General features: G+C 36.4%; 1 protein-coding gene across 3 annotated transcripts in view; it reads left to right on the plus strand.

Annotated features, from left to right (window-relative positions):
* BZW2 (basic leucine zipper and W2 domains 2) overlaps positions 1 to 25215 on the plus strand; it is a 59542-nt gene that overhangs the window by 23634 nt on the left and 10693 nt on the right. For all 3 annotated transcript variants that reach the window (XM_046670097.1, XM_046670098.1, XM_046670096.1), the window contains exons 3-8: positions 5390 to 5566; positions 9546 to 9649; positions 13422 to 13487; positions 16712 to 16847; positions 20098 to 20207; positions 24808 to 24978. In XM_046670097.1, coding sequence (XP_046526053.1) covers positions 5390 to 5566; positions 9546 to 9649; positions 13422 to 13487; positions 16712 to 16847; positions 20098 to 20207; positions 24808 to 24978 — 764 coding nt within the window. The remainder of the gene's footprint in view (positions 1 to 5389; positions 5567 to 9545; positions 9650 to 13421; positions 13488 to 16711; positions 16848 to 20097; positions 20208 to 24807; positions 24979 to 25215) is intronic.

The raw sequence follows: 25215 nt of genomic DNA on the forward strand, positions 1-25215 counted from the left end.
TATGGTAGATACATCATATAGAGCTCCCTTCAGACTCTCTTTTCCTTTATAAAATATGCACATCTTGTTTATTATATTTTCTCCAAGGAAATTATGTTTTCTAGTGTGGCTCATGGGAACCTAAGAGGATGAAAATTTCTCCTCTGAGCTATTGTTATGCTTAGCTAAGTGAAATATTTAATAACTGAACTGGCCTCCCTGTAAATTTTGTAGGGAAATTGGATTAAAATTAGTGAAAATAGGAGAGAAACAAAATGACCAAACCGCAGGCATCCGGAGTGACCACGTCCTCGGGTTTCTCCCTAAGACTTCAGATCTGTGCTGGGGGTTTTAAATCACTCTTGGACTTATAAGAAGTGGTGTTAGCAACTAATTGAGTAAACCTTCAAATGTTGAAATATATATGTGTGTGTATAGTTAGAAAACCCATGATAGTTCCTATTCATTTACTATACCTCAGTGACTCTAAGAAAGGGATATGGGTTATGTTATTTATTATTAAGTTAACAGGTAGGAAAAATGCTCTATTAACCAGGTACTGTAGTTCTCAGAGAAAGCAATGTATTTAGATAGTTTACAGGCGTACATGAGTGTCATAAATAGGCCCGTTTCTCTATGTCGGTATAAGGGCTATTGTGACGAACTCTTCAGTGTCACACTTGTGATTCACCAACACAGTATAAATTTGAGACCCTGATTATATATTTCCCACCTCAAGGGAGGTTTGACCTGCCAAATGGAAACTCAAGGAAGCAGTGGTGTATTTTCATTAGGATTTTGTTAGTATTTCTGCTAGACTGTCCTCAAATGCAATAGGAATTGTATGCACTGTTGTTTCAAATGAAAAAGAACCTTTGGGTAAAATGTTGTCTTGTTTTCCCAAATTGCCATCGGTGTTCTTGCCATTTTCTTGCTCGGGAATTTTGTCTTCCTCCGGATGGACACTTTATCTTAGCAGATGGGAGGTGTTTTCCAGCCTGCAAAAGAATTATTAATCCTATCGTATCATCATGACTTTTTAAGATTCCAAAGCTATAAGTGATTATTTCGGCCTATTGCATGATTGCTCACTGTTGAAATATCCTTGGCCATGATACCTGTCTTCCTCTTTTCCTCTTCTTTGGCGGATCTCTTAGGAAAGTATAACCAGAGGATGAAGGCCTTTGTATGAACACAAGATTTTAAGCTGTCTCTGAGATTCAAAACGAAGTCCTCTGCATGAATTCATAGCATAGTCTGGGTTTTACCTTATTTACCAACTTATATTTTCCAGTGCTTCGAATTCATAACTTTGAAATCACGAAAGCCTGTTCTCCCACCTGAGTCAACATTCAGGCATGTTGTAGTGCATGGTGGGGATGGCCTCAACTGATTTTGGAAGCTGGTCACAAGACTTAATAAACAGCTGGTGATCTTTTTACTTCCATGTTCTCATGTTACAGGAAAGAAAACTTTTTCTCCCGCTGGGGAGAGAATTACCCTTTGGCTAGACCTTGAGTAGAGGGTGAAGTTTCCTTTGCTTGCCAGTGAGCTCCTCCTGCTCAGTCAGTCACCCCTCCTCCAGCTCCTCATCATCTGTTCCTCTAGTGCTCCCATTCTCTTCTTCCCCCTCTGCACAAAAAGACTAATTTTATTTTTTCTGTAATCAACATTTGCGTGTTTTTGGCTGCATAATGTTTTGCTTATGTCATCAAAAGGACTTTTATGTCTTATTCATGACAAATCGTGTTCAAGTTAATTTACATCTGTCTTTATGGTATCTTAGTCTGCGTGACTCTCACGGGTACTGGGAATGCCATCTTCTCCTCTGGTTATGATGCTGTGATGTTAACCCCTTACAACCCACCCCTTTTATTAGACCACTCTAAGTAGTCAGTCTGTACACACCAGACAGGTGCTGTCTGGTTTTTAAATGTAGAGTTTAATTATATCAAAGTTGTGCATGCACATGGTTTAAATGGTCACACAGTTCTCTAAGACATGTTATAACAACAGCAAGTCTGCTCCCTAGAGAAACTCTTTCTGCTCTTTAACCGCTTCTTTTATTATTTACGTTCATGAAGCCAAACAACATCCTTATGTGGCTATTTCTTGATTTTTCTGTTGGAGGTATTGTACACACACTTCCTACTGTGCAAGATCAGGATTTGGCGCTCTCACACTGCCCCCACCCACCTGCACACTTCCTGTCCCTCTCTATCCTTTCATTACATCACAGTTATAGCCAGCCTATGTTCAGGGCTTATATTATTGTGACTTTGGACATGCTGTTTGCAGCTGAACTGTTATTTGATTACCTTTCATTTTCTGAATATCATTTTATCTTTGGATTTAATAAGTTTAATAATTTACTTTTTTTTTTTTTTTTTTTTTGCTTAGTTTTCTGTGCCTCAAACCTAGTCAACTCTAATCTTTCCCTTTGAAGAAATTTCTGGTTTCTGGTATTTCTGTTGAGCAATTCAGTGTCATTCTGTTTCTTGATACTTTATATGTGTTTTGGGTTTTTGCCCCTGAAACTTCAGATAATCGCTTTATTCCCAGTATTCTGAGATTTCACGATAATGAATGCACCTTATGGTGTAGCCACTTTCAGTCCTTGTGCTGGGTGCCCAGACAGCCCTTTGCTGGGAAACTCATGTCCTACAATTCTGCAAAACTTTCTTGAAATTTTTTAAATAATTTCCTTTCCTTTCTTTTTTTTTAATTCTCTTTTTATTTTATTTACTTATTATTTGGACGTTTGACTGCTCTGCCCTTTTTCTTATCTTTTTGCTCCTATTTTCTAGGTCTTTGACTTTCTTTTTCTAGTTTCTAAAAGATATTCTCAGCTTTCTCTTTCAACTCTTCTTAACTTTTTCTATTTTATTTTTCATTTCCAAGGACTCTCTTCTTCATGAAATGTTTTCTTTTTTTATAGCATCCTCTTCCTCTTCCCTTCCTCCTACTTCTCCTTCTTCTCTCTCTCTCTTTTTCTTCTTTTGGTGAGGAAGATTGTTCCTGAGCTAACATCTGTGCCAATCTTCCTCTATTTTGTATGTGGCACGCTGCCACAGCGTGGCTTGATGAGCAGTGTGTAGATCCGCACCCAGGATCTGAACCCACAAACCCCAGGCCACTGAAGCAGAGCACGTGAACTTAACCACTGTGCCACTGGGCTAGCCCCCTCCTCTTTTTTTATAGTTGCAATATCTATTTATCTTTCTGAAGATATCCATGACAGGAATTTTTTATTTTTAAGTTTTGAGTTCATCCTTTGCCCCTTTCTCCACACATCCAGACTCATTCTCCATAAAGGGGAAAGAACCACTTAGGCCACTTAACCACTAGCCCAGGTGGCCTGATGGTTAAGTTCAGCATGCTCCACTTTGGTGGCCTGGGTTCAGTTCCTGGGTGCAGACGTACACCACTCTGTTAGTGGTCATACTGTGCTGGCAGCCCACATATTAAAAAATAGAGGAAGATTGGCATGGATGTTAGTCCAGGGCAAATCTTCCTCAGCAAAAAAATAAAAAATTTAAAAAAGATGGTGAAGTCCTTTGAATTGAATCTTAGATCCTTTGCCTTTAATCTAGTCATTTTTTAATGCCTCATCTGACCTCTAGTTTGTTATCTTCACTTCTTTTCAACAAAATATCTGTATCCCTAAATCCTCTAAAGCCCTTTCAAGGGTTCTACAAAATCCAAACTTTTCATAATAATACTAAGATATTATTTGCCCATTTCATACATTCTCTGGTGAGTTTACAGTGGAGTTTTTCAGAGGCTACAGAAGGTGTGATATTACAACAGATTGCACGCAACAGATATGGGAATCCACCCGTCTGATATTAAGCCAGGTGTTAAAGAGAGGTGTAAAACACCGCCTCTCTTCTCACTGTTTTTATTTAATAAATATTTTTAAGTTTTCTGTTTTAATTTCTATAAAGTAAATATCCATAGATGTAACCTAAATAAACAAAAAAGCTGTTTGGAATCCCCAGTACTTTTTAATGATGTCAAGGGATCATGAAACCAAAAAGGTTGAGAACATCTGCTCTGAAGCTATAAATATGCATATATTGCTCATGATATATATTAAATCTTCAAGTACCCTGAAATAATTTATCTTGTAATGAGCGATGTCCCTCCAAGAAATAACAAATGTTGGCGATGATGTGGTGCAAAGGGAAGCCTTGTGCACTGTTGATGGGAATGTAAATTGACTCATGCCCTATGGAAACAGTATGGATGTTCCTCAAAAAAATTAAAATGGAACTACTGTATGATCCAACTATTCCACTTCTGGGTATTTATCTGAAGAAAACAAAAACACTAACTCAAAAAGATATATATACACACTCATGTTCACTGCAGCATTATTAACAATAGCCAAGATATGGAAGCAACCTACATGTCCATAGATGAGTGAAGGGATAAAAAGAAGAAAATCCTGCAGGTTGTGACAACATGAATTGGACAGCATGAATGGACCTTGAGAGCATTACTCTAAGTGAAATAAGTCAGACAGAGAAAGACAAATACTGTATCACCTAACTTATATGTGGAATCTAAAAAAAACAAAACACCACAAACTCACAGATACAGAGAACAGATTGGTGGTGGTAGGGTGTGGGTGAAATGGGTTACAGTGGGCAAAAGGTACAAACTTCCAGTTATAAAATAAATAAGTCAGGGGATGTAATGTACAGCGTGGTGACTATAGTGAATAATATTGTATTGTATATTTGAAAGTTGCTAAGAGAGTAAATCTTAAAAGTTCTCATCACAAGAAAAAAAAATTTGTAACTGTGTGGTGATGGATGTTAACTAGATTTATTGTGGTGATTATTTTGCAATGTATATACAAATACTGAATCATTATGTTGTACACCTGAAATTAATGGAACGTTATATGTCTATTATATCTCAGTTAAAAAGTAATAAAGAGATGTTCCTATTTATTTCCTCCCTCTCAATCTTTACTTTGTTTATACATTGTCCTTTATTCTTAGGTGATTGTCCCTGCATCATTTTCTTTCTCTGTCTTAGATGAAACAAAATTTTAAATTTTGGTGGTTATACTTTATTTTTTCTCAGATGGTTAAGGTTAATAGATTACATTGGCCTATACTATGAATGACACAAATGACCAGTCAACAATTTTATTATGTATTAGTTAGTGTTAACATATTTTTGTGGCCCCTTTTAAGCAGAAATAAATTATTTGGTTGAATAAATGTTTAAACAAGGGGTTTCAAGACCTGGAAATCTAGTACTAAAACTTAACTGTCCTTCAACTTTTAAGTAATCACCTTATCAAATAAAGAACAGTGAATGCAGGAAATACATGGTTGCGTTTGGGAATATGATATGTAAATAAAGGAATAATTTTATAATTTATTTATTTTAGATGAAAAAGAGAAATTCGAACCCACAGTCTTCAGGGATACACTTGTCCAGGGGCTTAATGAAGCTGGGGATGACCTTGAAGCTGTAGCCAAGTTTCTGGACTCTACAGGCTCAAGATTAGATTATCGTCGCTATGCAGACACACTCTTCGATATCCTGGTGGCTGGCAGTATGCTCGGTAGCTATGCGTTATAGCATCTTCTTGTAGTATATGTACTTCCAATTCTATTGAAATAGTTCTGTACAGGATAGAATCTTTATAAGCTTACATTTATGAGAGTTGATAAGAAATACAAATGAGAGTGTCCACAATTTTTACTCAGTGGTATTAATGTGGCTGTGAAATGGTTATTGGTTAAGAGAGGCATAGAATTAGGGATTTTTGTTGACATTACAAACATAGTTGGCCACTTTGCTTTAGCTAAAAGCCAGCTTTCCCATGTGTCCCTAATCTTTAAATCTTTCTGGAGCAGACATAGGGGAAATAATTTCTGCAGTAGAGTATAATTTTGTGTGTCTAGATCCTTCCAGTACATTTAACATGTTCCACTATATTTAATTAACCCCCAAAGTCCATAGCACCTTTTCTTGTGATCCCCACCCTTTTTTTTGGTGCAGTGAAATGTAACTGTGTCAACAAATTTAAAAATAATTCCCAGTGTTTCATTAAATGCCATTTCATCCACGAATGTCTAAGAACTATAGTTTAAACCTTTTTTAATCCTTGAAATTGTGGATATATAGCTAAAAGGATTAGAGAGAGAAGATGATTGGAAATTATTAAAGACATGTAAAAAGCAAAATAAAAACTTTGTCTTATAGAGCAGAAGCGTCAGAGAAGAAGACTTCAGAATACTATTTAAGTGACATGGTTTATTGATCTAAACGTTTATTAGGTATCATAACCGCCATTTTCCCTCTCATAGTTATTCCTAGATCTTAGTTTTTAAAATTCGTTCCTGTAGTAACCATAAATCACTAGAAGTGGTCAAATCTCCTAGGCCAGTGATTTTCAATTATCTAGGGGACATTGCTAAATGTGTAGAAGTGTTTTGGTTGCTATAAAGACTTGGGAGTAGAGACCAGTTGTGCCACCTCCTTTGCCATGCAAGAGACTTTGAGTACAATGAAAAGTTGCCCTGCCCATTGCACCATCAGTGCCTTTCCTTGAGAAATGCTGCATAAGCCAACCTACTTTAACACAAAGTATATACATTCCTCCATTTCAAGGTGGAGCCACCCTCGAATTCCTCCCTCTGAGCTCTTCTATCTGTTTTGATACATGGCCCCATTTACTACCAGGCCCCTTTTGATCTGTGCTGCTAGTTTTCACTACATACCAAATTAATTTTGCTGTTGTTAGTGTTTATAAATTTCTCACATTATCACTATAGATAATTCAAGTCCAATTATAAAAGGTATATGTAGTGTGTTCAAATCCCAATACCCGCAGATAACATTGTTAATATTTTGGTTAATTCCCTTCTAGAAATCTCTTTACCTAAATACACAAACTTTTGAGAATGGGATGATATGCTAATCTGATACTCTGCATGCTGTTTTGTATTTACTCAGCAATATGTTGTTGCCTTTCATGCCCATGAGTGTTACCTTGGATGATGCTAAAAAGAATTTAAACCATACTGATGTTGAAGAATATTTAAGTTGTTTCCAGTTGTTGTTATTATAAATAACAATGTCATCAGTATCTGTATACACATCTTTGTGCTTTTATCTGATTATATCTTTATGTATTTAGCAAGGGATTAATGAATTGAAGCATGGAGATATCTATATCTATCTGAGAGAGAGAGAACCAGTCCTCAAAAAGAATATTCTAATTAACATTTTATCAAAAAGCATGTGTTCCTATTTACCTGCACTGTTAGCAATGTTAGGTACTCTCAACTTTGTCAGTTTTTAGATCTTTGTCAATTAGGAAAGTGATAAATATTTTCATTTAAAAAATTTAAATTAAAAGTGAAGTTGAATGCTTTCTAATGCTATTTTTGGTTTTTTGTATTTCATGAATGATGATATACTTTTATTGGTATGCTGGTACATTTCGTGCCTGAATAGTCTTCAGTGAGTTTGCTTCTTGCCAAAGTCACACATGACTTCGTTAGTCAATCATATGGACCCTTTTCAGTGCTTAATGCCCTCCTGGCAGCCCTTTGGAGCCTTGCGCCATTTTTGAAATGTTTTACTTTCTTGCCTTACATGAGACCATTGAGACATGTCTCAGATGCCACTTTTTACCTAACGCCTGGGTTTCCATACTTACTCCCCCTACGTATGTATTAAATTTTCTGTTCACTTTGCGTTGATTATCTCAAGCCTTTATTTACCATCTGTATAATGATGATCAGCTAGTTTTTATCTGCAGCCCAGATTTCACTCCTTCACTCCACACCCAGACATCCAAGAAGAGGGTAGGACAAAATGTTTGCTACAACTTACTGAGAGCATAAGGCAGGATGTCTTATGTCTACTGAGGCCAAGCCTATGATGTAATTAATGAATGAAGCCAGCCAGGTGCATTCTTTTTATATAAACACTTTGTTTACTTGTTGAGTATGTAAGAATTTTCTTTACACCCACAAAAGAATTTACCTCCTCCCATTGTTCTTGAAACAATAGTCATTTTGGTTTTTTAATTATATCCTTTGAAGAGTATGTATAAAAATATTTTACTTTCTATTACCTCTACTTTGAGAAAAACAGGCTCACAAAAATTTTAGAAATGGGAATTAATACTTGGTTCCAAGATCAGGGAAAAAATTTAAATGCAAGGTGTAGCAATATTATTAATGTGTAACAGATGTTTTGTTTTATAAAAGAATGCAATTTTTAAAACTTACCTCTTAAGAGAAAAGATAATAGTTTCAAAATCAGACTTTTCAGTTATGTAACTTCTGTCAGTTAGAAATCATTAGCCCAAAGTTTTTAGAAGATTATCATCATGATAAAATTGTGTTCCAGGTGGTTGTATTCATTACAAAGGGCTAATTAAACCTTGTGCATAAATTAAGTGCATGAAAATAGATTCCTGAATGAGCTGACTTTTCTAAAAATTAATTTACTTATAAAGCTGTATGCTGGAGTATGAAAAAAAATTGGCTATGTGTAGCTCTTTTCATCCAAAGATCTGAAATCACAAGTTAAATCAAGGCAGTTATACACTTAGAAAGACAGAGAGAAAGGAATGAAAGAAAGAAAGAGTGGGGAGGATGGTACAAGTATATATTCTGCAAATATTTCTCAAGTATATGAAAGATATTAATCTAACTTGGCTTGCTCAAACCTTCCACCCTAATTTCAGTGAAGTAGAATCAGAAAACAAAAATACCTAGTCTCCTGATTCTGCTCTTCTAATCAACCAATGTTTGGAATGGCACCATTGAAACTTACAGGAAGAGCCTTTAAATGTGGAAAGTTGAGTCATAAAAAAAGGCATTCTTTCGTTCTAGTCCATTTATTTCATGATATTTTATAGGCCATGGGGAAAAAAAGATGAGAGGGAATAAAATGCTCTCTTTCGTAGCCAGTGCATCTGCTAGGTGATCAAATACAAATGGCAAGGAGTCAGTGTATACTGTTCAACTCTGCATGGATAACTGGGTTTGTGGAGGAGGGAACAGTTTCAATACCTACTCAAGTAGAAACCAGCAAGATCTACCGTAAGAGCCAGGTCTGGTCAATCTCAGTGTTGGTGAACTGGAGTCCAGCAAAATATTATCAAGCCTGAAAAGTGAACCATGTCCTAGTGGGAAACGTCAGGAACTGAATTGAGAATAATTGTATTAAGTTCACCGAATAAATATTATTGTTAACTTCCATGGTTAAGGATATACTTTGGAAAGAACCAGACTTACAGTGATAGAATCTAGTGAAGGCAAGAATGTAGCACAACAGTCTCATACGTTGTGGTGGAAATATACAATGGAATGACCAATTTGCATTATATTCGGAACATGAGCAAATACATAACAACATGTACGCATCTACACATGTGCATCATTCCATGAAATTTTATGTGGCTCTTAGATTTTACATCTACTTTTATTGTTTTCCTCGATGTGCAGGAATTGATCTGTTTGGCAAATGCTCTTCTCATTTCAGAATTGTCCTAACTGTAGTTGCCTTTCTCATTTCAGCCCCTGGTGGAACACGCATAGATGATGGTGACAAGACCAAGATGACCAACCACTGTGTGTTTTCAGCAAATGAAGATCATGAAACCATCCGAAACTATGCTCAGGTAGAGCTTGTTGCTGAGAGATTGTTGTGTTAGAAGGGAAATGTTTGAACAGGAAGCATCTAGGGAAACATTAGATTCAGGAATTCCACAGGCCACTTTTTAAATAGGAATGTTAGCTAGCTCTTAAACATATGAAAAGACCCTCAATTGCATTCATAGTAAGACAATGGGCATTAAAATTTCACGAGGGATTTTTTATGGCTCACCTGTAAGGGACTTGGGGAATGAGATGCTCACGTGATTTCTGGTGGGAGTGTAAATTGGTCCAATCTTCAGGGAGAGCAGTTTAGCACTGTCTTTCAAAACTAAAACTGCACGTTCCCGTTGACCCAGCAATTCCACCTCGAGGACTTCATCTTGCAGATAAGCTTGCACATGTGTGAAATGACGTGTCATCACACTCTTGCTTGTAATAATATCAAAGAATGAAAGCAATATAAAAGTCAATTGATAGAGTACTAATATGTAAAGTTTGTTAATTCATATTAATAGGCTATCATGTAGCTGTTAAAAAGAAAGAGACAAGAAGATATTTGTAGTACATAAAATCTATAAAGGATTCATATCCAGATTAGATAAAGAACTGCAAGTCAATAAGAAAAGGATAAGCAACCTATCAGGAAAAGTCATATAGGCATTTCCAGGAAGAGGAAACAATTAGCCCAAAAACAGATGAAGACATGTTCAAACTCGTTGATAATTAGGGAAATTTCAATTAAAGTCATGAGACATCCTTTTGCATTCATTAGACTGGTAAAAATTAAGTCTTAGGCCCTAAGGAAGGTCAGGAAGTGGCAGGAGTGTAAAATGGAGCAACCTAGTAGACGTGACCTTGTAAAGCTGAATGTGTGCATCCTGAGCAGCCAGCTTAGGATTGGTGTGTTTCTGTTCTGATTCTATCTCTGACTCTTCTTATAAGTCAGCGTTATTCCCAACTTAAGTATGAGGGCAAGTTGAAGGTCACCAAGTCTTCCTGTTATACACATCAGTATATACCTGAAGAAGGCCAGAGGAATTACTGGCAGTTAAATGATTGAATTTAAACTTCAAGGGGCAACCCTGGTGGCTTAGTGGTTAAGTTCATTCGCTCCACCTTGGTGACCTAGGATGTGTGGGTTCAGATCCCGGGCATGGAACTACACACTGTACATCAAGCCATGCTGTGGCAGCATCCCACATACAAAAAATAGAGGAAGATGGGCAACAGATGTTGGCTCAGGGCCAATGTTCCTCACCAAAAAAAAAAAAAGAATTTAAACTTCCAAAAAGTATTTTAATTACATGCTGTTTTAGCAAATATATTTCTTTCCTGGTTTATATTTAAGAAATGTATAACAAATGAAAGCAGAGAAAATCTTTTAAAATGGAACAAAGGTTAAGCATACAGGATTGAGTGGGCTGGGTTCTAACCTGTCTTCTGTAAATCTTTGCTTCTTCTCTGGATGTAAATGCCCAAAAACACCTTGACCAGGTGTATACTGAAGCAAATATACTCAATTCAAAAGCTGGTCTTTTAAATGTGTATTATTTTGCTATTTGAGTTCCACTGAGAAAGAAAGATAAGAAGGCCTGGAAGAGAAATCATTACTTCACTATACTTTCCCATAAAAAAAAGAGAGAGAGTTCGCCTCTTCATTATATCTAAATAGGATTGTTTCTTTTTACGGATGATTTTATTTTTCATACAGAATATGTGTATTTGAGGAAAGACCCTTTGATACGTTGTTGTTTCTGAGTTTAAAAGTTATTGTATCCTTGGGCCCGCCCCGCGGCTGAGTGGTTAAGTTTTCGTGCTCTGCTTCGGCGGCCCAGGGTTGCACCAGTTCGGATCCTGGACACGGACCTAGCTCATCAAGCCATGCTGAGGTGGTGTCGCACGTGCCAACAACTAGAAGGACCCACAACTAAAATAGACAACTATGTACTGGGGGCTTTGGGGAGAAGGAAAAATTAAACATTAAAAAGTTTTAAAAATAAAACAGAAAAAAATTATTGTAGCCTTATAGACTGACAGAAAAACTTGGTCAATGGGGTAGTCAAGGTGAGAGAGAAATTAAATGGAAAAGAGTATTTAGTGGAGATTAATTTAATAGTTGGAGAGTACTTTTATAGTATGATGATTTTTACTTTCATATGTAGACATTTACCTGTGGCGATTTGGATAGTCGTTCTTGGATGAGGAGAATTCTTTTTCCTGTTAATAATCATCTTAAGGAATATGTGAGTGCTAGTGTAAGTCAGAAATCAAATTTGTAGGATTTCAATATAATTTATTATTATTATTTTTTTATTGCATATCAATTCCCATGCTGGGTCATTAGTCTTTCCTCATAAAGGGCAATACTGTAATTTTTACTCTTGGACTCCATCTTGATTACATTAAGGAATAAACACAGTGAAAGTGTTTTATTGCTTTTTTTTTTAAGAACAAATGGTCTATTTATTACACTTTGATATAGATAACTTATTTTGATCTCTTGACTCTGAAGGAGGTATTCTTGTCCTTAGTGAGAGGGAATGGTTTTCTTTTCTGTTTTTTTGTTTTGGTGAGGAAGATTGTCTCTGAGCTAACATGTGTTGCCCGTCTTCCTCTTTTTGCCTAAGAAAGATTGTTGCTGAGCTAACATCTGTGCCGATCTTCCCCTGTTTTGTATCTGGGATGCCAGATGCATAGCTTGATGAGTGGTGTCTAGGTCCACGCCCAGGATCCAAACCTGCAAACCTCAGGCCGCCAAAGTAGAGCACACAAACTTGACCACTGCACCACCAGGCTGGCCCCCTGAAAGTTTTAGATGAAAGTATATCATGTAGATATAAGAGAAAGGAATTAGATTCAGAAATCATTTCCACAGTTATTAAAATAATCAATATTTATAAAAATCGCTATTTAAATAAGAACATTGTATTAATCTTTTTGGGCTGCCATAACAATATACCACAGATTGGGTAGCTTAAACAACAGAATTTTATTTCTCGCAGTTCAGGAGGCTGGGAAGTCCAAGATCAAGGTTCCAGTTGGATCTGGTTCCTGGGGAGGTCTCTCTTTCTATAGAGAATTACTATAATGCCATCAGCCCTGTCAGGTTAGGGTTGCACAGTTATGACCTCATTTGGCCACCTCCTAAAGTCCTTACTTCCAAATGCAGTCACCTTAGGGGGTAGAGCTTCAGCATATGAATGTGAGGGGAACACAAACCTTCAGTCCATAACAAACATCATTCCACTTACAAACAGTCCAGAATTTCACTGGCCTGTGTATACCCTGCTTGAGAGTTCTAACTGGATTGCAGGGGCCAGCAATCCTTTACTGCCATTAAGTTCTACCATTTTTTGCTCATCTGCTGCAAATGTGTCTGTGTCCACCTAGAGCATGATCTCCCATGAACTCTGCTCTCCTCTCCGTCATATCCACTGTCTATGTGATGACGTCTGTAACCCCTTCATTTCAGTTATCTTCCGTCTCTGCATCTCACAGTTTTAAAATTACATTCATTTTATTTTCATCAAAGTTATTTTTGGTTTCTCACCTGTTATATTCTTGAATGAATTTATTTTAGTCTCCACATGCATTTTGATCCTATTTTGTCCTCTAGGTCATAATTGGTGAGTTCTTCTGTAGTACTTATAGTTCTGATAGCACAAGGTGAGCATGTTTAACTACACATTTTTATTCATGTCAATCTATGTTGTAGTTAGGGTGAGTTTTTACACCTCCTTCTATTGCCTTTTAATATTGTTTACGTAATATCTAATGGTTCTGTTTTACGTTTAGGTCTTCAATAAACTCATCAGGAGATATAAGTATTTGGAAAAGGCATTTGAGGATGAAATGAAAAAGGTAAAAATTCAAATGTCGTGCCTTATCTATTTAAAGTGATGGAATGGAGAGGGACAAAAATTTTGCATATACAACAATAGTCATAGGTACCATGGCCATTGTAAGTTTGTAATAAATGTTTGTTAAATGAGTGAGTATGATAGATCATTAGCCAGTAGCTATAGGAAGAGAGACATGATGAGCCTAGACTTTTTTCATTCATATTTCATGCAAGACAATATGCTTTGTTCAATAGGAATAGTTCCATAGAATATGATCTCTGATCTTGCAGAGTTTGACTAAAAACTAGAGATTCCAAATATGCAAGAAAAATAAATATATCAAGGGAAGAATCGAGATAAGGCGCTTTGATTAGTTAAAGCATGTGAAAGAGCCTCGCACAGCAGCTAATACTCAGTAAAGTTCTTTCGTTTTAGAAGGTGCAGTTGAGCAAAGGGGATAGAAGCACATCTTTGGAAACAGTGGATGGGTGTAAATCTCAGTGGCGTTTCTCATCTGTAAAATGGCTGCAATAAGAGTATGTACCTTATGGTTGTTGTAGGAATAAATGAGAAAACATATTAGGTGTTTAACACAGTAACTGGCCTCTAGTAAGTTGTGAAAGAGTAGCACTTTATTAAAGAAGCCCTCTTTTCAGGGTTCGCAGTATGATCTCTCATCTAATTTGTAACTCCTCTGTATTTATATATAGCAGTCACTACATTAATTTGTTACAGATTTGTATGTTGCTTTGTCATTGTTTCCAGTGTTAAATCTACCTAAATTATAAACCACAGGAATAAAGGAACCATAAAATCTAATTTGTGACTTCCTTCCTTCCCCCTGTTGACAGTGGTTCCATATATAGTGAAGAACATTTTGACAGTAAAATCTTTTTTTTTTAAATTCACATTCTCCATGACCCAATATTCGTGTTTATAAGAATCTTTCAGCACAGATACATAAAACTATATGTATAAAGATGTTCATCACAGTATTGAGATGTAATCTAAATGTTCATTGGTGGGAGACTGGTTAATTAAATTATGGTCTATTCGTACAGTGGGATGCTAAGCAATCTTTTATAGAATGAGGCATAGCTACATGAAATGATAAGGGAAAATGCCCGTGATAAATTGTTGAATGAAAAAGCAAGGTGCAGAGCAACCATTTGGTAGTAGTTTAACTGTGAGCAAGTTATGTATTCTTTGTGCCTCAGTTTTCTTTGCCGTAAAACAAGGATTGAGGCTGTTGTATTCATACATAGAAGGTGTTCAGAGGAGTATCTGCTCCACTCAACAAGTTGTAGCTGTTATCAATGTATAATTCAGTAAAAACAACATGTGTATACATGTAGTTATTTATAATTTGTAGACATATATAAGTGCATTTAAATATCCAGGACACACATCAAAATGTTAATGTTAATTCTAAGAGAGTAGCTTTAGAGAGATTTTTCTCATTTTTATATTATTCTGTGTTGTCAGATTTTGTTCTACTAATATATATGACTTTTTTTAATATGAAAAAGTATAAATGGAAAAAATGTGGTCCATTATATTGCTGCATGCTTAGAAAATAAGAAGTGCTTGTTTAAATAGAGGGATAGATATGATGAAAAACATGATGCAAAACATTCAAATAAATTAAACATCTTATCACTTTATCTAGTAATATCACTTATGTTTTTACTTCTCTCGGCTCATTTGAACCTTGAAAACTTCCTTAAGTATTTCATTCATGTATGGATATGCTTTCAAGAATGATTTATTTTTCAAAATATATGCGCTTTTCATTTTTCTAATAGAAGGCCAGACTGATACAAAGTGTCGATGGTTTTGTCAGTTCTTTTACTCTACGCCGTTCCTGGTGCTCCCAGATGCTTTAACCATTGATGCTTCGTTCCCTCACTCCCTGTTTTCTTGTGAACTTAGAAGACGACTTCTTTTTAATTCATGGAGATTTTAATAGAGATAAATTGGGAGTGAAATGGACTAGTTTGATTCCAGTTCTGCCACTTACTCATAATATAAATATTTGGAGAGTCACATAACCTCTCCATAAAGTAATAATCCTTTAACTGTTGGGGATAGTAAATTAATATTGCCCTACCCACTGGACAGAGTTAATGGAATTTCATTGGCACTAAAGCACTTACACCTATGTTGATGCCAGTAACTTTTCATTGGTGCAAAGTAATGAAAAAGTCAGCAAGGCCCTGATAGTGATATTGGGCCCTAGGGATCTCAGTAACATGCCTAAGGACTGATGAAATGGAGAAAATAGGCATGGATTGTAGTCAAAGCACTAGGTGGAGGAGGATTAGGAAAGAGGAGGGCATTCCACAGACTGAATACTCTTGGAATTCAAAATGGAGTCTGATCCGTGTGAAGGCTTCCCTTCAACCTTTCTGGGGTGGCTACTTTTTCACTTCCCCTTAGGGGAAGAGGCTGGGAGCACTGGGACCCAGAAGGACCCAAACAACATCTTCATCTTCTCGTTACCCCTCCAAAATTGCTCTTTCCAACTCACATCAGAGACCTTTTCTCCGTTAGGAACTTTTCTTTACCTCATATCCTCCATTACCTCATCACCAGGGCTGGTGTTTTACCACCAGCCTGTGTGATCCAAGAAATACTGCGTTTGAATCTCATTACTTTAAAAAGAACATTAAGAACTTAGAAAACTCTTTTTTCATTCAGCAGTCTTGTTTGAAAGAGTATGATGTGCTGTGAACTCAGAGAAGTATATGCTGAATGTCAAAGCTTATTGACTCTTTCCTGTTTTTCGTTTGTTTTGCTATAACAAACCCCCCCCAAAAATGGGTAGATGTGGTGGGGGGTGGGGGGAGTGACGCACCCAAAGAAGTGAAAGACAATAATATATGTCAGAAAACATCATGTTCATTATGTAACACTTAACCTTTGTCATGTACAAAGTCAAATGTAAATTATTTATGCAACCTATTCACACTGTTCTCCAAATGTCTCTTTTCCTTCACATAAATGTTATCTATAGCTATGTGTAAGTGAACTTGGAAGAAAGGAACTATGCCTGATAAAGTCTCTTACTGTAGCATTCAATTTATACCTGAACATATGTATGTGTTTCCAGTGAATAATAACTATGCGTTGTGTCTGACCTACTGGTTGTGTACCACCTAGCCATGGCTGGACATTCTGTTTGTTATTTTCCTGCTTTAGTCCTTTGCTTTATAGACATGGTTTCTTTTGTTTGACCCACAGCTTCTCCTCTTCCTTAAAGCCTTTTCCGAAACAGAGCAGACAAAGTTGGCAATGCTGTCTGGGATCCTGCTGGGCAACGGCACCCTTCCTGCCACCATCCTTACCAGTCTCTTCACCGACAGCTTAGTCAAGGAAGGTAATTCCTCTCATGTTTTCTTCCCTGTCATATGTAAAAGAAAAGTAAAGCCACAGATGGTTAGAAAAATGCCAGTACCTCTTAGTATCCTCTACTACCGACCCTTCCTCCATATAAGAGAATGTGTGTGTGTGTGTGTGTACCTTCAAGCAATAAGAGGATTGTACATGTTTATTGTAGGAAATTGAAAGAAAAAAAATTGCACACTTATACAAAGACAAATAAAGACTAAGAATAAACTAGAATTTTTGGTGTAAAACTAAATGCTTAGGTCAAATACCCTGAAGTTGAACTGGTCCAAGCCATTTTTCTCAACTTAGATGCTACTGGCATATTTTGTTGGCACAATGCTTCATTGTCCAGGACTCTTTTGTGCTTTGTGAGACATTTAACCTTTTTGCCCTCAGACGCAAAATGCCAGCCTGTAGCACCCGCCTCCATTTAGTATAACAACCAAAAATGCCCCCCAAATGGTTGTTTATTTCCCTGGTTACAGCCATTCTTCTAAACTGTTAACTTTCAAGATCTTATGCTCGTAGGTTCATTTTGATCACATTTTTAAGATATTTATTATGTCTGTTTTGGAAGTCCAGATGGCTGCATCAAAGTTTTGTTTTAATTTTAAAGCATTAAGAGTTTTATAGGCATACATACAATTTCTTGGTTATAGAATAAAACAAAAGTGGGCTCTTCTCTTGTAGGAGGATAATGATATTCAAGTTATAAGGCAACACAAAACAAAGAGTTATTTTTTTCTTAAAAATAAGTTAAAAGAACTTTTGTGAAAACATCTGTCTTCTTAGAACAAGTTTTTCTCCTATAATCATGAAGTCCCAGCCTCATTCATGCCTGCAGTGAAATGTGTTATAGTTTTCTTGTAGCCGCGAAAAGAATAGTAAATTGAGTCAAATATTATTTAGAGATTCTCTATAGTTTTCAGCTTTGAACAGCTCAGATTTATGATAGCTCAGATTCTGTAATTATTATTAACTTGTTAATAATTATAATAACATTTTAAAGTATTTCCTGAAGAGAATTTATGACACTTCACATGTCTTATTTATGTTACTAGCCAATTTACGCTAGGAAAACAAGAGAAAATGCCCTTACCTTCATAACAGAAAATAATTGCCTTTCTAGTTGTATTAAAAATCTAAATGATGTATACAACTTTTTTGAAATGTAGCAAAAAATTAAATTATTAGATGAATAGATAGACAAGTGAGAAAGCAAATATAGCAAAATATTAAGAGCTGTAGAATCTAGATGGTGAGTATATGAGTATCTACTGTTCAGTTTGTTCAACTTTTCTGTATGTTTGAAAATTTTTATAGTAAAGTGTTAGTAGGGTAGGGAAAGAGAAGAAAAATACCTTTGCTATGGAGGTGACATAGTGCCTGTGCTGGCTGGTTTTTCTTTATACTCCACCAACCTTAGAAACTAAAGAATTAAACTCTTGCTTCCTAAATAGGAAAGGATTAATAGAAATTACATCTTTTCCCCAACCTCCCACCTACCAAACGGCTAAGGGGGATGGAATCTTCCCACTTAGTAGAATCTCCGGTACAAAGAAATTTCTCCAACCTTTCTGCTAAGAGCCACTTTCAGTGCAAAATGATAGGTTTAAGCCTAGAGTTTGGACTCCTGGTTTCGAGCATACTTTATTTCTCTTACTTACAATATAGATTCACCATCTGTTATTTTTATTTAATTACTTAAATTTATATTAAATTTTATATTGATTTTATGAACTAATGAAAGTGTTAAAAATCCATGTCAACAAGTTGATAATGTAAAATTCTCCAGCTTATAACACATGTTTTATTGTCATAGCCATAATTATTTTTGGCTTAGTTCCTCTGCTATTCAGATGAAGAAAATTGGGTAAAGTTGGTATCTATATAAATGATATGATATATCGGTCAAAAGTGTTTACCTTCGAGTAAGTGGAAGACAAGATTCAAATTGTTATATCAGGACATTTATTTCTTATGTAACAATAAGTATAAAAGTAAGGCAGACTTTAGAGTGGACGCAAATATCATTCAAGCCTCAGGTATTTTCCACGTTACCGTTCATAGCATCAACTGTTCTGCAAGGATGGGTTCCCTAGTCATTACAAGATGTCTGCTAGTATAGTTATGGCACATGCTTCCTCATTCAGGTTCAGTGGAAGAACACTTTTGAACATAGCGTAATTGATCTTGCCTTTGGCTGATTGGCTGAAATTGGCCACATGATCAGTTCTAGCCCAGTAGTGGTTGCCAGGGGGATGCCATGAGCAGATGGGTTCAAGCTGAGGTCATGAAACTAATCATTTGCAGAAGGAGGTGGTACCAGGACCTAGACTAATTAAAAGTCACCTGGCCTGAACCAAAGGAAAATTCTCTCAGGAGAGAGGAAAGGGGAATAGAGGCTGCTAGGCCACCAACAATAGGGAAGCCTTCAGTTCAGAAAAATCAGTTTAATATTTCCACTACACCTTAACTCTTCATTATATAAATGCAACATTAGTTTAGAAATTTAAAGTGTTCCCAGAAGAACTGTTTACTAGTTATCTGATTATTTATATTTAGAAATAAATCCTAATGTAAATATGGATATGTAATTGAGTGGTTTCCTGATTAATGTAGCTATTTTAATAATCTCTTAAAAAATATCCAGAAGAGAGTTCAACTTGAAACAGCATTGATATTTTTATAGCTTAACTCATGAGTATTTCAAAATGATTTTTACAAAAAGTAAAAATGTAAAATAAATGATGCATGTTCATCTACAGCTTTATTTATATGTCACTATGAATGTTCTTTCACTGGTATCATTTATCAGTACATTAGTTGACATTTCAGTTTTATATCTCATGATTTATTTATTGTACCTCAGGATCGGTGTTAGAAACATGAAATATTGGTGAGCCACAGGGTAAAACAGAAGCAAAAATACTAGAAAATGCTGGGCTCTGAATCTGTTTTTGACCAAGTTAAAAATAAATAAATAAATTCCAGGTTGGAATTAGGGAGTCTGACTTTGAAAAATATTTTATCTTTTTCCTCCTCATGAAAATGTTCTCTTTTGAGTAATGAAAAGAATAGAACTGTGCCTAGAAAGCTATCCATTTTTCCTCAGTACCAAGTCAAGTCTTTGAGTTATTTACTCATTTCTGGAAACCTAGTGGGAAATGTTGTCTTGTCTATCATCACAAGTGGTTTTACCTATAAAAGGAAAGAAACTCTCTCTCTTTTTCTAACAGGCATTGCAGCCTCATTTGCTGTCAAGCTTTTTAAAGCATGGATGGCAGAAAAAGATGCCAACTCTGTGACCTCTTCTTTGAGAAAAGCCAACTTAGACAAGAGGCTGCTTGTAAGTGCTGTCTGGTCAGAGGGTTGTATGCTTCGTGCTTCTGTCGTGGCGTTGGTAATGCCCACAGTGTACTACATGACTAAAATGCTGGGTCTGTGTGGAATTGGAGCATGGTTCCTTTTATTTCTGTATTATTGGCAGATAGAAACTAATTTCATTTTAATCTTTCTTGTATAAATAAATGGGATGATAAGATTAAAGTCATAGAGAATATGGAAACTTTCAAATTTGAAAGTTTGTTGACATAGTGTTAACATTTGTCAGAATTAGCACTTTCTTTTGTAACTAGTAACTATAGAAATTTAAAGTTTTAATATGATAAAGTCCTATGGATCCTACTTCATTAGACATTTGTGATGTCTTGGGTTGGAGATGGATGACACTGATCTCAAATACATGTTAGTTAACAAAATAAGAGTTTAAACAGGATTCCTTGTTTATACCACGATTCCTTGGACATACTTAGCTATTTAACAAAGCAAATAAGTTAAGTGTAGTGAATTTGAAGCTCCCATTATCACGATTGCTTGATTATATTTTTGTGTCTCCATCTGTGTATTTTTCAAAGAAAATCAAGAAAAATATTTTGTCCTTGTAATTTCTATCTGCTCCCTACAATTTCTTTCTGCTAGAAGCAACAGCTGTCCAGATAATAGAGATTTCTCCAAGTGAAATTGCTTTTACAATTCTAGGACAAAGCCTAAAATTAAAAGACACCCTGCCAGCTTCTCTTCACCTAGTCTCTTGTCTGTTTTTTTCTTCCAATGTGTTTCAGTGTACAAAGTTGTTGGTCTATGGGATAATTCTGAAAACTGATTCTTTTCCTCAAGAAAACCTGAAAATAATGTTAACTGTAAATACTTGTACTTTCAATCACTTAAAATTCTTTTGTCTCTTGAAATTTATCTTAAAATAGCCCTATTTCTATCTTTAAAGTCTTTGTAATATGATAAAGAAAAATCAAGAAGTCTAGATTCTAGTTAATTTCTGCCACTGATGATAGTATTCTTTCAGCTGGTATTTCCTGAGTGCCTGCTCTGTGCCGGGCATGCCTCTAGAAGCTGTGGAGCCAGTAGAGAACAAGAAAGAAAAGCTCCCTGCCCTTATGGAAACTACTTTCTCATGGTCTTAGAGTGGATCCCAGTATATCAAAGGGACAGTCATAAAAAATAAGTGAGTAGGTTGCTGAGCACAGTGGAAGGTCTTATGAAGGGAAGGTATTCTTGTCCCTGAGTGTGGATTGGCTCTGTCTTAGCTGGGCCCCACTGAGATGTACATACCTTTTCATTCTGGGACTTAGGCTGAAGGAGCAGCTCCCATCTGAGCCGTGCAGAACACAGAAACACAGAAGACTGAAGTGAGCCCCTCTGGTGCATTAAAAGCTCACTTTTTATTGGCCAAAAGAAGTCACTGAGAAGACTGACAGTGGGGTGGGAAAATTTAGGCAAGTCTCAGGCTACTTCTCCACCCCTGCAAACAACACAGCAAGGCGGGGCTTCTCTTAATACTTATTTAAAGAGACGGGGTGAATGATTGGGAACAAGGATACAGTCTATTACAACTCGTCACAAAAGACTCAGTTATTTCTTAAAGCATGGTTCCTTAAAGATATCAATAGGCAGAGCTTGGTTCGCTTAATTAGGTCACTTCGTTGAAAAATTCTTTTAATGTATTTCCTTTTTGAAAAACACATATCATTTAACTATTCTTACTAGGTTTGTGTGTCTACATGTATTTTGGGTATGAGAAGCATGGGTGGCAGTGTCTACCAGAAACACTGCAAGCTCCTTGAGGATGGGCAAATTGCCTGCACACTGGGACCGCGCCTGACTGATATTTGCTGACTCAACGAATGAATGAGGAACTAGAGGGTCAGTTCCACCATCAAGGAGGGAATTTTTGTTTCATTAACACATACAACGAGATTCTCTCTGACTGCGCCAGGACATTTTAGGAAAAAATAGCATAGTCTCAAAGTTTAGCAATTACCCACTTCTGTAATACAGAAGCAAGAAAATTTTGTCGCAACTCTAAGAAGAGAGGGGATGGGAGACATCCTTCCCTCCTCAGTGGAATAAGGAACAATGCTCAAGATATCAGCCAGAAGCTTTTCTAGGAGCTGAAGATATTAAAAGAAATCAAATAAATAGACCCTTGCCTTTACAGGGCTTACATTTTATTGCAAGGGAACAGGCAATAAACTAAATAAACAATTAAAATATGTAGTATCATTAAAAGTGAAAAGTGCTACGAGGAAAAAATTCAGTAGGGCAGCACTAAGGAGTGTCAGTGTGGGATATGATTTTCAGTGGTAGGGGAAGGCCTCTCGGATAAGGTGACATTTGTGTAAAGACTTGAAGGAGGTGAGAGATTGAGCTACCCAGATAGCTCTAGGAAGAGCATTCCAGGCAAAGGGAACAGAAACTGCAAAGGCTTTGAGGCATGGCATGTTGGGAACAGCAAGAGAGAGTATTAGGTAAGAGTGAAAGTAGAGACGGTCAGCTCAGAGATGTAGCACGTGCCATATCATCTAGCAACTGGTTTTTATTCTGAGTAAGACAGGAAGCTTTTAGAAAATTCTCTGCAGAATTGTGCAGAATGGGATTTCGGGTGTTAACAGGATCCCTCTGGTTGTTGCCTTGGGGATAGACTGAGGAGCAAGGACAGAAGCAGGGACACCTTCATCTAGGGATGAGGTGATGCAACGTTGTACCAGGGAAAGTTTTTCTAACAAACGCAAACCGCGTTCTAAGCTAGCAAATGTCATGATACCATTTAGACTGACTTTACCTCAGTTTAATCTAAATAATAATTTTCAATATATTATGTATCATTCATGAGGACTTTGGATATCGTTAATAAATAAGTCACGAATAATACGTTTGATGACATATTGCTCTGAGTGTAACTTTAGATCAAACTTTGCAGTCACAGTCTTCCTAAATTGAATATTGAATGTTGGCATCAAGTAATGGAATAAAATATTGCCTTTGGGATTGCACAGCTCTGTCCATAAATATTCTGGCTGCATAATTTGGGTCAACCTGCTTAACCTTTTTGAGACTTAGTTTATCCTCTATAAAAATTTTTTTTTTTTAAAGATTTTATTTTTTTCCTTTTTCTCCCCAAAGCCCCCCGGTACATAATTGTATATTCTTTGTTGTGGGTCCTTCTAGTTGTGGCATGTGGGACGCTGCCTCAACGTGGTTTAGATTAGCAGTGCCATGTGTGTGCCCAGGATTCGAACCAACGAAACACTGGGCCGTCTGCAGCAGAGCACGCGAACTTAACCACTCAGCCACGGAGCCAGCCCCTTCTCTAAAAATTTTTACCTTACAAAATTATGAACAAAGTGCCTGCCACATCTTGATTCATAGAAGAAACTCAATTAAATTGGTTCCCCGTCCCTCAAATTTGGAAGACCTCACGAATGGTAGTGCAAATGTCAGTGACACAACTTCAGTCTTGCGTGAAATGCTTGCTTTAGCATTAATGCATGTTTTATACCTGTTCCCCCAAACTCTGTTTTGACATTTTGAATCTCATGACTCAACAGGGGAGATTATGGGATGATGATATAGAGAATATTGAAATTCAAGTCATGATATAGAAGCCATCTGGCTATGCCCCTGTACATGGTGGCAAACCCATTGCTGAGATTTTTATTGGAGTCACGTGGCCATTGACCATATACATGCAAATCTAACCAAGATAAAAGTTTGGGTCTATTTTTTAGACTCTGCAGCAGTCTGAAAAATGTGAGTTTGAAAATTGCTTTATTTCTTAGTTGGGTGTTGAAGGCACACAGGATTAGAACATGACTAAGTGTTACTGAGACTCTGCCAAGCTGTGTAAGGTAAAATGGAAATGAAGTAAAAATATGAGAGCAGCCATGGTACATTGCTCTTTTTCCAAGTTTCCAACAAAATTATGTAATGAACTCTGAAGAGTTGGTAGGATGGGTTTAGATTAGATCTCACCATGAACTTAATTGAGGCACCATCATTAAGATATATAACAAAATTCTCTTTAGCTCTATAGCTAGTATTTTCGAATAATAGCAGCATTTTCTCAGAATGTGAATAGAGGTCTTTGAGATGACAATAGTCAGTGTTGTTTTTCTAATATTATCTCAGATCTTTCAGCATTATTAAAACTGACTTGTCTATTAACTCAGTTAAAGAAACAGTGTGATTACCTAATGATTTGCATTTTTTTCTTGTCAGTTTAAAACAATCCAAATGTTATTCAAAGTTATTTTATTTACATTTGATTTAGCAAACTTAGTTCTATATTTACATGCTATACTTTTATTAAAGTGAAAGAAAAAGCAAATAATGGTTCAAGGTGAGTGAAGTTCATGGAAGTTGCTTAGCATTTTTTTCCTTTCTTTGTGAAACTGACTAATTTTCAAAGGTACTTAGCAAATGTTCAAGAAATATACCCAAGATTTATTCTTTTGAAAATCAGTCCTTGTTCTTTTCCTCCAAATATGATATATTCGAAGTGCCATTTTAATATGAAAATTTTGTCCTTTATGCTTGCTGAAATTTAAATAGCTTGTTGTGTAACAGTCTCTCTTTTTTCTTTTCTCTTTCAGGAGCTCTTTCCAGTTAACAGACAGAGTGTGGATCATTTTGCTAAGTACTTCACTGATGCAGGTCTGAAGGAGCTTTCTGACTTCCTGCGAGTCCAGCAGTCCCTGGGCACCAGGAAGGAACTGCAGAAGGAGCTCCAGGAGCGTCTTTCTCAGGAATGCCCGATTAAGGAGGTGGGAAACCATGGGCTGACATCACTGCAAACGCATGAAAGAGAGGAATAACGTAGACTCTATAACACCACCTTTACCTCCCTTAAGAAGACCTTCCTTTGTTTATTGCTGTGAACTTCATGCACTTGTTCATACCATTTAAATGAGCTCATCTGTCAAGTAGATTTACCATCCATTCTCACTATACCCCATTATCTGGTGGTTTTTCTGCTTTGTTGCAGATTATGTAACATGGTT

This window comes from Equus quagga, chromosome 8, assembly GCF_021613505.1.
Source record: "Equus quagga isolate Etosha38 chromosome 8, UCLA_HA_Equagga_1.0, whole genome shotgun sequence".
Taxonomy (NCBI): Eukaryota; Metazoa; Chordata; class Mammalia; order Perissodactyla; family Equidae; genus Equus; species Equus quagga.